Genomic DNA, 15526 nt, shown 5'->3' with positions numbered 1-15526 from the left:
TTTCTCTGTCTAACATGCAACTTGAAAATCTGTAACAGCTTTTATTTTATTGAAAGAAACACACATATATCAAAAAACATTAGCACCATTAAACTTCTCTTACTTATCATAATAAGTAAGAATAAGCTGGAGAAGAGGAGGCTCAGGGGCGACCTTATTGCTCTTTACAGATACCTTAAACGAGGCTGTAGTGAGGTGGGGGTTGGCCTGTTCTCCCACGTGCCTGGTGACAGGACGAGGGGGAATGGGCTAAAGTTGCGCCAGGGGAGTTTTAGGTTAGATGTTAGGAAGAACTTCTTTACCGAAAGGGTTGTTAGGCATTGGAACAGGCTGCCCAGGGAAGTGGTGGAGTAACCATCCCTGGAAGTCTTCAAAAGACGTTTAGATGTAGAGCTTAGGGATATGGTTTAGTGGAGGGCTGTTAGCGTTAGGTTGGAGGTTGGACTCGATGATCTTGAGGTCTCTTCCAACCTAGAAATTCTGTGATTCTGTGATTCAATAATGTAATTGTTGGAATGCTGGTTTATCACAGAAGTTTAACTTCTATTTTTCAGAATACTTTGAACACAACAGTTTTGAACAATTCTGTATCAACTACTGTAATGAAAAACTGCAGCAATTTTTTAATGAAAGAATTCTGAAAGAGGTATGTTGTATTGTTAAATTTGATTTTTTTTTTTCAGTAAAAAGATACTAAAGGTAACATTATTTTCCATAAGGTTGCTCATTATGCTCATATTAAAAAATTAGTCAACCACAAGTGGTCTTGCTGTGTGACGTGATTGTGCTAGAAAAGAACATGACTTTTCAAAAAGATACATCTTCCTTTCTTCTTTAAAAAAAAAATAATCAATGAAGAATTCTTACTCTAAATATCATTCATTAAAATGGGGTATCCAAATATCAGGCAATATATTGTACATAATTGGAGTATCTAAAAGCATTGGTATATCATTAAGGAGGTGAGGTTGGAATATATTAAGCTGCACAAGGGAATTCTAAAATGTGTGTTCGTTCTTGCCCAGTTTCAGTGGGTAAAAAATATGTGGTGAATCATAGTTTTTATTTTACTATTATTCCTTATTTTTCCTTTTAAAGGAACAAGAACTTTACCAGAAAGAAGGCCTGGGGGTTAATGAAGTGCGCTATGTAGATAATCAGGACTGCATAGGTATGTACTTTTGAAATGTCAAGCTATTCATTAGCGTCTTGGAGAAAAAAACTTAAACTACTTTAAGCAGTTAGAGGCAAAATAATAAGTAGTGCTAGTAATTTCATGCTTTTAATGACTGTTGAAACCTTGTGATTTCTTTCATTTTTTTTTCTAAATTCCATTTCCAGTTGGTAATGGATCCACGTTGTCCTACAGTGTGTTATAAGTGCAGGTGGGACTTGTGAATTTCTTGGCATTTTCATAGAAAACTAATCAGAATGTCTAAATATAACAAGAGAAATAAAAAGAAGGGTGTGGGGGTGTCTGAGGGAAAAAGTTCCATTATTTTAAACACCCACCCACCCTTTTTGTTTGTGTGAGCCAATTGGCAAAGAAGCAAAATGAGTTACAGGCAATAGGCTGTAGAGATTCCTGCTGCTGTTAGGTTTGCACAGATTGATAGGCCAAGGGCTTACTTGTTTTATGTTCAACTTGTGTTCTCCAAATTGGTGTATTATGAACAGAATTTGACCTTGCTTTTGCATTTACAGCAATTTATTTATGGTAACTAGTCAGTCAGTTCTGGCTGGATTGAGGATTCATAGTGTCAGAATTCAACATCTGTTGCAAAATGTCTGCTGCTCTGAGTTTCTGTAGCTCTGCTGAAGAAGTTTTCACGTTGTTGGATAGGACTATGCTTGGTAACTCTGATTTAACTAAAGATGATAGCTCTTGTCAATCAGGGCTCTTAGCCATCTCGTGAAAAAGCAATAGAAAAGTATCTGAAAGAGGGAATAAAAACATAGCAACAGAAAATGTGATTTCTATGAATGCAAACCATACCTCTTCTGGTGATTTACTGAAGCATGTGTGTGAGCCTGTTACCCAAAATGTTCTCATATAGAGACCATCATGTTTCTGTAAAAAGTGTTGTTCCCCCTGCCATCCCATACCTGTTTGTTTTGAAACAAAATCTCAGAATCAAAAAGGGTTCCCTGATGCCTATTTAAAGAGGTCTCTCTCTGACTCATAGTGGGAAAAGGGGTCAGGTTGTAAAGACTGTAGACGAGTTGTCTTTTACCAGCCATAGAAATGGCGTGAGCAGCTTACATAAGCATACAAGTAGTAGTCCCTAAGCCATGACCCCTTTTACTATTCCATGTGACACTCCACCACAGATTTTACACGTTTCTTCATTGTATGAGGTATTCTTAGGTAAGTTAGTAAAATCATGGCCTGATTAAACCATTTAAGCCTTTTTTCTGTTCTTGAGTAGTCAGGAGAAAAGGATTTTCTACTGCTTTTAGAAGTGAGTGACAAAAATAATGTTGCTTTCTGTAGAAATATGATTTTGCTTTAAGGCGTCGGGCCAGGCCATTGACAGCAGTTACCTGAAACAAGCAATTGTCTATTAAATCGACAATTAAAATTTATAGAATTAATTTACAGTGACTTTCTGTGTTAACAGCTTTCCCAAGATAGTTATACAAAACTAGATCAGTAGCACTTTACACTTTTAATGTTCAATTCTGGTATGTGATTATGTATTTAATTTTTGTGTTTTATTATTTTTAATAGATTTGATTGAAGCAAAATTAATAGGTGTGCTGGATATTTTGGATGAAGAAAATCGTCTTCCCCAGCCAAGCGACCAGCATTTTACTTCAGTTGTGCACCAAAAACACAAGGACCATTTCAGACTCTCTGTAGGTGTATTTGTGTTGGCTGTCTTTTTTTTTAATAAAACAGTTCTTGGAACTGTTGATAGTAACACTGAATTTAATGAAAACCTTTTCTAAGAAATCTCATACCACACCTGTTTGTCTGATCTGTATGCTTTTGTTAAGGACAAGTTCAGTTATTACGTTTGTATTGAAAAGTTCACTAAAGGCTTGTTAAGTCTTCTAGCAATTCTAATATCCTGTTGAAAGTATAGCCATATTCTTCACTTCTCTTTGAAGACTATTAGTGTGTAGAGCATGAAAAGGAAAAAAAAAAAACACAAACATTTTAATTTAGTTTATTTCATATCAGATTAGCTATTTTGTGAATTTCCAAAACTGCTTGCTTTGGAGAATATTTCACTTGCATGAAGTATCTAGCTAACACTTCAGCAATTAAAGTACGTAACACACCAGGTGAATTTATTTGTCATTAATACTTTAACATACAGCACTCTGTGGAAGGTTAATGAAAACCATTGCAACTTTTATACATGACTTCTGTTGAAATACAAAACAAACAATCAAACAAAATCCCTGCTGAAAAAATGCAAGCAAAAGGAGCCAAATAAAATTGCCATCTGCTTATTTTTCTTAAAGTTTCCTCTTAAGCTTGTTTAATTAGGTTCCTGTGCAATGAAACATTCTTGTCAGTATGTATATGATCAACAAGGTGGTTGCCTTTTAAAAACGTTTTAAGCTTCTATCTAATCCTATTTATATGACAAGGCTATTTGTCAGCTTGTCATCAGCTGTGCAATAAATGGAATAGAAATTGTTGACAAAAGGCAAAAAGAAAGTCAGCTAGGTAGACTTAGCAATCCTGGACAATTTTATTTTGAAGGGTGTGAATGAGAATGAAAATAGGTTTTTCAAATATCCTGGTTTGAATTGAAATAGTAGTGGTCTTCACAACTGTATTGCAGGCAATGTCACTTTCAACATCCTGGCAAAATCATGGTAATGTCCTAGGAATACATTTTTCTCACCCTCCAATGTAATTCTTCTTTGTAATTCAAATTTTTATTTCCAGATCCCTAGAAAGTCTAAACTGGCTGTTCACAGAAATATCAGAGATGATGAAGGCTTTATTATCCGGCATTTTGCGGGAGCAGTATGCTATGAGACGGTAATGTTACTTAAGTGAAAAAAGTCAGCTGTTTCTGTTACACTTTATAATATGCTTTTCAGAGTAAGTTGGTAAAAACAACAAGAACAAAACTTGTTAATTGGAAGAGAAATGGCAAAGTTGATATGTTTTAACTTCAAAATTAGTTTTGTGAATGTGTGACAGAATTGATGTTTTAATTTCTTTTAACTTCTCAGATGACAGACTTCTGTTGATGTATTTGGTGTAAGCATCAAATCTGTAGGTAACAGTGTCAACATTAAAGATATTGAGCCACAGTCTGCTACAAATCTTATGTCAACAGAGGTCTGCATCTGCAGCAGGGGAATATACCACATAACACAGAAGTGTTACTAGACTTAAGCACAACTTTTCAGATGCATGCTTGTTCTTCTATGCAATGTCAGTTTATTGTGTTAAAACTCACATTTTATACTTTTTCTTTTCCATTTCTACTGTTGGTAGAAATGTAAGAATATGAAATATCTAAAATTGTTACCCTCAACTACATGCTGAATGCTTGTACTTTTTTATGACTCTTAATCGTACAAAAAATATTGAAACAGTCTTACTAGGGCAACATCTACATCTACGAGGGCAACATCTACTAGGGCAACACAATTTTTGAAAAAAAAAAAAATTAAATAAAAAAACGTGAGGATAAAGGATAAATGAAAGATCCATAACACTTTATTGTTCTCATCGGGTACTCCAGTGTGTAAAAGAGAAGCTAATTCCAAAGATGTGTTTTGTCATTTGAAAATGCAGACTTTCAGGGTGTGTGCTTACTTCAAAGTACTCCATGAATAACAATGATTGCTATAGTGTTTTGAGATAGATGCATTCTGTAGATAATTTAAAAAAAAAAAAAAAAAGCTGAAGTCTGTGTATTATAAAAACCAAAGTCACACACAGATTCAATATCAAAATAACACATAACATTGGAATGCATTTATGTTCACATGGTCTGTGTTTACTGTTTACCTCCTCATTCTATGTTAATACCTTACGGTTTCTTCAGGAACAGAGCCAGATATTTGCACATATATGCTCTCTGAGCTAACCAGGTATGAGGCAGCTTTGGTCCAGAAGCCATGCTAACATGCTTGACTTCATTTATTCCCTTCTTCAGAGTGTCTGACTTAGTTTGGGCCTTAGCTGGACTACAGTTGCCTTGTATGTTGTTCATAGTTTCTTTCTCATTGGTCTCGTGGCAGCTTTCACAAGCTAATTTCTGCTGAGGGCATTTAACTGTCTGCATTTATGTTCCTGTTGTGTTCTCATAGTCCAAGGGAATTTGGGACGCCTGTGTTTGTCCTTTGACCCATCACCTTTAAATCCTTTTATGGGATGTGTTGGCAAATTCATATTTTCTCAATCAAATTAAATTTGCCTTCTTCTGTTCATAAATGTCAATGCAACTATTGAATGTGCACCACAAATTCTTGATAGAGAATTTTGTTAGTGTGAAATTGGATACAAGTGTCTTGATCTTTGAGTTTCAGTTTAATACACAGCTCTTAACGTTTAAAAGTGAGTCAATTTAAATAAAACAGAGGCATAGGGCTTGTAGGAAGGGACGATACCTTTGGTTAAATCAACCAAACCAACTTCCATGGTTGCAGTACTACTAAGATAACTGTTTTTAATTACATTTTCCTGACTTTAGTTCCACCAGTTAAAGTGTGCATGCTAATTCCTATTTCACAACAGATCTTAGCTCTTCGCTGCTTGTCATATTATTTAAGCGTCTCAGAACTAGCAAATTGATGCCCCACCCTGGAGGTGTTCAAGGCCAGGCTGGATGGGGCATTGGCCAACCTGATCTTGTGGGTGGCATCCCTGCCTATGGAAGGGGTGTTGGAATTAGATGATCTTTAAGGTCCCTTCCAACCCAAGCCATTCTATGATATGCTGAGTACTGGAAGTGGAAACAAGTGTAACCACTGACAAAAGCACAACTGGTCTTGTAACAGGTGCTAAACCTTACCTTGGATATTGTAGGAATTATGAAACCCTTCAAATTTAACAATATCTTTCCTGTCTGTCATTAATGTTTTGTATGTCCAGATGAAAAGTTTGAAGTAACATGAAAATATTTATCCTACGTATTGTTGCTGATCTTTGAATAAAGTGTGGAATTCAGCTTTTCTTTAATTTTAACTTAATTTTTACTTAAGTAATTGGATCAGTGAAATAAGTGTGCTATTATTTCTTGGCTTTTCTTTTCAGACACAATTTGTGGAAAAAAATAATGATGCTTTACACATGTCCCTTGAATCTCTCATATGTGAATCCAAGGACAAGTTTGTTCGACAGCTGTTTGAATCTAACACTAACAACAACAAGGATCCCAAACAAAAAGCTGGAAAACTTAGTTTCATCAGTGTGGGAAACAAATTCAAGGTAACATAACATAGCAAATAGTCTATTTTCTTGTAATATATGCCATTTCTAAGTTACTTGAAATAAGTAGAACTTAAGGACGGGAGAACTAGTGGTTACTTGACATTCATGCAGCAAAAATGTTGTTAAATAATGTTTTTTTCTTCTAAATTGTAAGAAACCAGTATATTCAACTGTGCTATACATTTCTGTCAAAATATGCTTGATAATTGTTTTTACTGAGATTATGCAGGAATTCATAAATCAGGATTTTGCAAAGCCACGTGGAAGTCTTTTATTTAAAAGGTTTAATCTCTTGATCTGAATTTGAATTCTGTAGACTTTCAGGAGTTCTAAATATGACAAAAGGTGTTCTTCCATCCTATCTTAATTTTGTACCGTATAAGAGGTATCAATTAGTTGCAGTTTACCATTCTCAAAATTCAACACTTAACCTAACCACTGTTTTTCCTCTTAAAAATATCAATAGTCATGGCTTTCACAGAAATACGTTCATTGTGCTGAATATTTCCTTTCTCAATACCTGAATCTGATGCTTCTCCTCATTTTTTCCTTTCTTCTGCTTGTTGTAAAGCTGACCTTCAAACCTTGTCTTCTCCAAACGTTTTCTGCATCCTTTTCTCATTCAGCAGTTTTATTTTAGCTGGACTATTCCAGCTCAGGATGGCTAGAAAAAGAACTATAGGGGAATTAAGAGAGGAAAAGCAGGCACAACCATGGGCTGCAGGTAACTTTTTCAATCTCATGGATTTACTGTTGATAGAGCTGCTGCAATTTCAGTAAGAGCTCTTCTCAACACATCTGGGCCAGATCCAATGAAGGATTTACATGCCTTCAAATTAAGTGCTGTGACATTTTTGGTATGTTACCTTGCCTAAGGCACCTAAAACCCCAATTCACATGTCTAGACCCTTTATGCAGTCCCTGGTGAAAGCAAGTACCTTAGAGAATTCCACGATCTCCAAGTAGAGTGGGGTCTAGCCAATAGCAAAAGTTTCTGCATTTCTACTCCATGTTAAGGTTATGTGCTAAATTAGGACTGCAAGATAAATTCCTTCTTGCATAAGTGTATCCTGTGGCTTAGTGTTCTGTAAAAATGCAAAGGCTGGAAGAAAGGGAAGGATATAGTGCCAGCACTTTCTTTTTGTATAGCAACTGTATTCTGATTCTGGTCTATACTGTATTCAGTGTTTTAACTCTAAGCGTTATGACCCTTGGCACTAAGTTATTGCTCGATCTGACAGAGGGAATTCCTCATACCCTTTTGGAGATGCGCTGTTATGTAGCCAAAAATAAAATTTGTTCGGGCAGGAAGCATAAGAGAGATGGTCTGACTTGTAAAGTAGTGTTTCTGGAATTTAGCTGGGAATTGGCCATTCTGCTGTCTTGAGTTTTGCTTTGATAATTATTTCCTCCTCCTCCTTATTATATAGCAGTTGTAGAATTAAGCTGTAGCGATTGGTCTAATATAAAATGCATGAACAGAGGATAGAATGAAAAATGGAATTACATGCAGATATGTGACCTCTTGGGCAAGCCCTGCAACCATGGAGGTGAAGCTGAGATCCGTTGTTTTTTATAATTGTATTTTCAAAATGAAAGCAACTGGGATCTTTTGAGATAATTTCCACTTTCTTCCATCTGGTTGTTTAGTTCCTCTTGGGTTTAGCATTCCATGTGCAGTAAATGTGGAAATGTGAAAGATACAGTTGTCCAAGAAGGGTTAAGTAAAAAGGGAGGCATTTCAAAAGTTAAGCAGCAATTGAGTGGGAACATTTTGGATTGTATTTTGGACTTCGGTGTTCACCTCTGCACCTAGAACATGACTAGAAGTCCTTTTTGGATCTGGCCCATCAATCTATAGTTCTTTCAGTGTTTTCAACTTTCATGGCATTTTGAATGTATGTGTTAATTTCAGTAATTCATTTAGTGTTACATTCCTAGACACAACATGTACTATTGATGAGCACTAATACCCTTGAAAATTTCAATTTAAATGCTGTCAAAATACTTTGTTATTTGAGTAGAAATTTAATCTCTTTAAGAATAAGAATTCTCAACCTGTCAATATGTCAGTCGGTCTTAAATTCTTCTAATTACATCAATTATTAGGTGATGCAGGGAGTTGTTTTTACAAAGCCCTTCACACGTTCCATCCTTACAACTAATTAAAATTTATTTACATAAACCAGTTGAGGAAATGAAGATGAATTAGTTCATCAGATCTACACAAGAGTCTTTGGGATAGTTTTACCTTAATGTAGTAATGATGGATTAAATTGTGATAATTCAAAGAGCAATACTTTTAGCAATATGCCTTATTCATACGATCATTAGTGAAATTTACCTGAGAGAGTCTCTTATTTCTTGTCAAGTTATGACTATAAAGAAGGGGCATTTTTCCTCTAGCAGAACCATATTTTGTTGATGGAAATTAGGTTTTCATCTCCAAGATAAAGCATTTCTTACTTAAGAAAAGATAAAAGTTGTATTCAAAGTAGATGCAAACTGTATGTGAGATCCGAGCAGGAGGTTATCAATGTTTGTCATACTTCTTGTGGAACTCCTTCTGTCTTTCTAACTATATCCACGAAACATAAAAAATACAATTGCGTCTACTGGTAGGAAGACCGACAGCTGTAGGTGATTCATATTGCTGATACAAATCTGTTTGCCTGTACTGTAAGGTAGTTGAAAGATCTGGTTTAAAAAAAAATCAAAAGTAAGATCCTTTCCATCTTGGGCCAGTACAGAAAATATATAGTATGATAGGACATTCAGAATTTTGTCTTACTTTAGTCTATATACCTAACGGTTGCTAGTAAACTAGAAAGGCTAGCACAACAGTAATCTGTGTGGTAGAACAGACAGATCCATAAAGTGAAAGTATATTTCTGTTTTTCTGATATGGTCCTGGAATATTGAAGTTCGTACCAATTTACATCCCTAACAATGGCAGCTGTTTCCTAATATCCTATATATCTGGTAATTCTCTAGTCTTCTTCCCAAATAAGTGCAGATTTGTGATATTATTACAGTATGTTTAAATACACCCATAGTAAATGTAGTTTAAAACCACAGTCTATTGTCATCAATGCAGAATTAAAAATTTGGAAGTTTAGAATTAAAAATACATTATGAAGATTCATTTACTGAAATGACGTGACTTAGACTCTCAAGCCAATACAGCTTCCCCCCCCCCCCCAAGAAAAGCTGAGTATATCTCATATACTTCTGGTGTTATTTAACATGCAAATAGGCTCGTTAAAGATTAAGTCTGGACTTTCACAAATTTTCAGTGTATTTTTTGGATTGTTGCTGCTCAGCCTCATTTCCTTTCTAACTTTATTGCACCTTTCCTTTATTTTCCCAAACGTGCATGCACTTTTTTGATAACTGTGTTGTTGTAAGTAACTGGTCACACATGGTGTTGTTGTACAGTTGAACATAAGTAATTTCTTCAGGACCATTCATGCACTCTTACATGATTTTGTCTGTTAAAATATGTGGATGTTTGATTTATCAATTCTGTTTGATTTACTAACAATAAACATGCATGCAGTAATGCTGTATCACTATTTTGTGTGTATACTTGTGGTTTTTAAGACTACTGAAATGCCTTTTCTTTTACAGACTCAGTTAAATTTGCTTCTTGAGAAGCTTCACAGTACTGTAAGTATATACAGAGATGCAGGCTTACCATTTTTCTGAAATAAATCATAATTCGTTTTCTCGTGTCTAGTGATAAATAATTGCTTCAGAGTTTGCAGTTATATGGTACCTTTGAAATGTCCTGCTCTGCAGGTGATGAATATTAATTTGCTTTTCAAAACAAAACAAAAGCAAAACTTGGAAAAAAATGTTGTAGAATGGAAGTTAAACAATTTAGGTTAAAAAAAAAAAATATATATATATATATATTAAAACTGTCCGAGCTGCAATCTCCGTTCTTGTCAGTTTCATTTCCCTCTATTCACTGGTAATCACTGGTGACTAATTTTCAAAAGATTCAGAGATGTTACTTAGAAGTAAGAAAATAAATTATTAATTTCTGTTTTCAGATTCCATAAGCTAGTTAGAACTAGAATGTCTTATTTCACTTTTGCGGTAGGCTGCAGATACACAGATGCTCAAAGAACCTGCTTCCCCTAACAAGAATTTGCTGTTTTAGCTGATGTAATTCAATAGCTTGCAGAATTCTCCATGTAATTTGACATACTGATTTTTTTAGAAGATGCATTTGTAGGAACACATTCTTGTTTCTCTTGACAGCATGTTCTAACCGATTCTGAATAGGAGATTATGCTCTGTCAAAAGAAGGGGGAAAACAAGGCAAATGATTGGGACAGGTGCTAGAGCATAGTTAAAGTTTTACAGAAATCATGAGGATGGTCTGAAAGAAAGATAACCTCCATCATTCACAGCACAGTGGAATTAAGAGTCAGTCCAGGGAAAAACGTGTGGCTGGAGGTGCTCTGCTCTGACTTCAGCTAACACATGATTGAGAATATGTTGTTACTAGACAGATTCCTTGATGGGCTGTCTCTCACTCTTGTCTGTGAAAAACACTGCAAACAAGTAGTAGAAATATGTTTTATTAGTCCCAATTTCATTTTAGTTTATAAGGTAGGAGGTTATCACTGGCTACCTGTTAACAGAAAAATTTGAATGATCAACGTTGCCTCACAAAAAAAAAAAAAAATCATCCTTAAATAGAGGATGACTATGAAATGACTAGAGAAAGCAGCAGTCAAAACTGTAGAGGTAATATATTTGGGGATGAGCAGGCTGGAACCATGTGAGGGAAGGGAGAGTGAAGACATAAGCCAAAAGAAATTGTAAGTGAAAGCTAGAAAAAAGGATGGTCAAGTTAAATTCATCTAGCATGATTCCAGTGTCAGGAGACTGGTAGCATGTGAACTCTGGAGAAATGAGGCATTTAGGTGATATTACTGTGGAGACAATGAGTGTAGTATAATCTAGACTGCTAAACCTTAGTTAGATTGTAAGCAAAACAGTTCACTGAAAACCCGAAAGTTAAGGTTCCAATTAAATAAATGGCTTGAGCATTGAGATCAGTTACCTCAATACCAAGGCTGGACTGAAAAAAAAGGGTATATGAGAGCAAAAGAATGTCTTTTTCTTTTTAAAAAGGTATTGTTTTTTTTTTTTTTTTTCTTCACTTTCCCCTGCCCCCTGTAATTCTTAAATGACTAACATATTTCAGGAGGTTTCAAAATGTACAGATTCTGCTAACTCATTGTTTTGGTAACAGGGATCTAGCTTTATTCGCTGCATCAAACCTAACTTAAAGATGACAAGTCACCATTTTGAAGGGGGGCAGATCCTCTCTCAGCTTCAATGTTCAGGTAGTGTATGCCTCTGATACTTTTCCCTGTGATGTTTTTTTTTTTTTTTATTTATTTACTAGGCCATTGTAGCTAGATCTAAGTTTGAAATATGTGAGATGGAATTGATATTTCCTTCCTTGAACCCTTGCTTTCTAGGAGGTAGCTTATTTATGCCTTATGAACAGTTACTTAGATGCTTTGTAACTTCTCATTTTAGTCAATAGAACACAGAAGTGATTAATTTGAATAGTGATAAGGTCTCAACTGTATAAGAAGATTCATTCTACTTTCCATCAGCTGTTTATTCCCTTGCTTTTAATGACAGTTTAGACACCTGGTGCATGTGTAAGGAGTCATGTATTGGCACTTAAACTGCATCAAAAGAAGCAGAAGTGATTCTCCCCCTCTATTCTGCTCTCGTGAGACACCACTGTAATGCTGCATTCAGCTCTGGGGCGCCCAACACAAAAATGGCATGAATGTATTAGAATGAGTCCAGAGGAGGGCCACGAGGATGATCAAGGGGCTGGAGCACCCCTCTCTCCTATGAAGACAGACTGAAGGAGTTGGGGTTTGTTCATCCTGGAGGGGAGAAGGCTCTAGGGAGACCTTATAGCAGCCTTCTAGTACCTGAAGAGGGCCTACAGGAAAGCTGGGGAGGGACTCTTTGTCAGGGAGTGTATGGGATAGGGGGACAATGGGGAATAGGTTTAAACCAAACAAGGGTAGGTTTACATGTAGATCAGATATTAGGAAGAAATTGTTTACTGCAAAGGTGATGAGGCCGTGGCACAGGTTGCCCAGAGAAGCTGTGGATGCCCCGTCCCTGGAAGTGTTCAAGGCCAGGCTGCATGGGGCTTTGAGGAACCTGGTCTGGTGGGAGGTGTCCCTGCCCATAGCAGGGGGGTTGGAACTAGATTGTCTTTCAGGTCCCTTCCAATCCAAACCATTCCGTGATTCTATGAAACTTAGATTTCCTGATCTGGAGCTGAATCCTATCTCGTTATGTTGCCCAGAATGTTAATAGAGCAAAAGCTCAGTGCAGAGCAACAGAATTCCTTTACATTGTTGTGGGAATTTGTGCGAGAAATCCCTTTGTGCATTTAGAGCAGTGTGTATTATCTGAGATATATAATCATTGATGCCTGTTTTCTTCGATTCTTATAGATAGTATGCTAGAGTTGAATAGTCTGTTTTACTTTTTCAGCATCTCTTTTTACTATTGTTAATTTATTTGGGAGCTGAGCTTCCAACTTCAGCGGTTTTACCTGTTACTTTATATGTTACAAATTGTGACGCCATGTTTTCGTTATTCTTGAAATAGGCGCTTTCAGATTTTACATCTTTATTTTAAAGGACAAATACTAGCAGGTTTGCTCATTCCCCACTGAACAGAGCAATGAAAGGCTTCCATGGGAATTACAGCGTTGTTATTGTTGTTCTTCATAGGATGTTTATTCACAAAACGACTTCAATATTTATTTTTACTCTTTTCTGTATATTTGTGTATTTAGTAGCTTGTGCTTTTTGCTTTTTTTTTTTTTCTCTTTTTGAAGTTGAGATATTTCTAGGTTCTGGAACTGATGTTTTAGCAAGCCTACCCGTGTTTCATGTTATGTCACCATTGCAAAACATTAATAAGGTTTTCTCAGAAATTAGAATTCCATTAAGAACATTTAGCTGTGGATTTCTTCAGGTTAATAGCATGTCAGAAAGTCAAAAATAAAAAAATGAACCTTTTTTGCTACCATAACAATTGCAATGTCTTACAAGCTCACTTTCCATGTGTGCTTACTTAAGCTGCAGTAAATGAAGCTTAATTAAGTAAAAAAGAAAAGAAGTCATAATAAGTAAAGTTTAATAGTAGCAGTGAGATGCAATGCTATAAAAGACATTCTATAAAGACAAAGACCACGAGTTACAGGTAAACTTCTAAGTAAGTTTTTGAGCTTATATGGTATTGTAGGATTATGTAAACCAGTGGGCAAAAAGACTGGCAGAGTCTTGAAGTAATGTTTGAAGTAATTTGAACCTTTTCCTGACTTTGTATCTGTGCTTCACAGATGCCCTAGTTACAGATAAAATATAGTAACAGCATTACATCTTATCAGCTGATACCTAGTGCTGCAAGAACACAAAATGTTCTAGCGCTGTATTTGCATTTTACCCTGCATCTGTACCACAACTCACAAATATCTTTTGCATGCTAAAAATAAAAGCCTGGCTGGGCGTTGTTTGTTTCTTTCTTTAAAAATGAAGTACAAAATGTCAACTCTTCTAAAAAGAAAGAATGACAAGGAGAAAAAAAAATGCTCTGCATGACTAGATGTTAGTTTTGTCTCAGATAGGGAGAAGATACAAGTTCTTCTCATCTGTTTGGTATTAACTTTTTGGGAATGATCACATGATCAAGAAGTTTTAGAGGTTAAATCAAGCCCCAGCTGAAATTTGTGGTTTGGCCTCTGAACAATGTCTGTGAGGCCTATCCCATAAGTTATCATAAAAATCACTGCTTTATTTGCATTTTGCTGATTCCACCTTTTGTGCATGTGTTTCTGTGAATTTAGGAATGGTGTCTGTTCTGGACTTGATGCAAGGTGGTTTCCCTTCGCGAGCTTCATTTCATGAACTGTATAACATGTACAAGAAATACTTGCCTGAAAAATTGGCACGACTGGATCCTAGACTCTTCTGCAAGGTAAGAGAGAAATCTGAAAATGTATTATTGTTTTATTTTGAAGGGGGAAAAATATCAACCTAACTGTTTTCTGTGTTTCAGGCACTGTTTAAAGCTTTGGGACTGAATGAAGTTGATTACAAATTTGGGTTAACCAAGGTGTTTTTCAGACCCGGCAAGGTAATGTTTCTTGAACTACATGAATATGAATCATAGAATAAGTTGGGTTGAAAGGTACCTTTGAAGGAGCTTTGTTCAACACCCTGTTGAAAATGTGACCAACTTCCATGAGGTTGCCCAGGGTGTTTCAAAAACACTGTTCATAATCTGTGGGGAAAAAAATCAATGCTGACATTGATAAAATTGATTTCATAGTATTGTTGCTAATGCTGCTGTATTCCTGAAGCAATGATCGTGTTCCACAAATTGCCCAGATGTTGTACCAGTCACTTAAGACTATTTTGTTGAATCTTAAGAAGAGCAAGTCAGAGAAAATAAATAAATATTTTCTGCTAAACTCTAGTTGAAGCTGAAATCTCTTTCTATGATTCTGAGCATTGCTACTGCTAAGCAGAGAAAGAAGTAGGGAGCTGTTGTGACTAGGAAGGAAAATTACTCTAGTCATTGAAGAACGTATAATTATTAAAAAATAGAAGTGCAGGATTTTCAGAAAGGATTGCTTTTAGTTGGATTTCTTACAGGAAGATTAAAATTTGAGAAGAGTTTTCAGGTTTTTTTCCCCCTAGATGCAGAATTAGAGGTGTCATGAAATTGTAGAAGATCAGAGTGAGTATTCAGGAAGTGGAGAAACAAATAATTCTTAAAAATTTTGGCAATACATTTTTAATATTTAATAAAGGGTTGGATTATGCAAAATGCTAAGTGTTGCACATCAATTTAAAAATAAAACAGTGGTCATTCTTGTTGTCGTCAAATATCCCAGATGTACATGCTCACTGGAATTAATTGAAAGCCAGTATAATGGTGACATAGTTTACATTAATAATATTTAACTTTTTGTTTTTTAACTCAACATGCTCTTAAATAGGAATATAGTCTAACACGCTGTTCTCCTCATTTGTAAATCTG

General features: G+C 35.7%; 1 protein-coding gene across 6 annotated transcripts in view; it reads left to right on the top strand.

Annotated features, from left to right (window-relative positions):
- The window catches only part of MYO6 (myosin VI), a 105962-nt gene that overhangs the window by 65544 nt on the left and 24892 nt on the right, over positions 1–15526 (top strand). For all 6 annotated transcript variants that reach the window (XM_082757254.1, XM_082757253.1, XM_082757252.1 and 3 more), the window contains exons 14-22: positions 555–646; positions 1099–1171; positions 2732–2859; positions 3908–4003; positions 6236–6409; positions 10043–10081; positions 11685–11778; positions 14328–14458; positions 14540–14617. In XM_082757254.1, the coding sequence (XP_082613380.1) occupies positions 555–646; positions 1099–1171; positions 2732–2859; positions 3908–4003; positions 6236–6409; positions 10043–10081; positions 11685–11778; positions 14328–14458; positions 14540–14617 (905 nt within the window). The remainder of the gene's footprint in view (positions 1–554; positions 647–1098; positions 1172–2731; positions 2860–3907; positions 4004–6235; positions 6410–10042; positions 10082–11684; positions 11779–14327; positions 14459–14539; positions 14618–15526) is intronic.

This window comes from Aythya marila (assembly GCF_965140915.1).
Source record: "Aythya marila genome assembly, chromosome: 3".
NCBI classification, from domain to species: Eukaryota; Metazoa; Chordata; class Aves; order Anseriformes; family Anatidae; genus Aythya; species Aythya marila.
The sequence above is the reverse complement of the archived record's forward strand: the minus strand, read 5'-3'. Positions and strand labels throughout refer to the sequence as shown.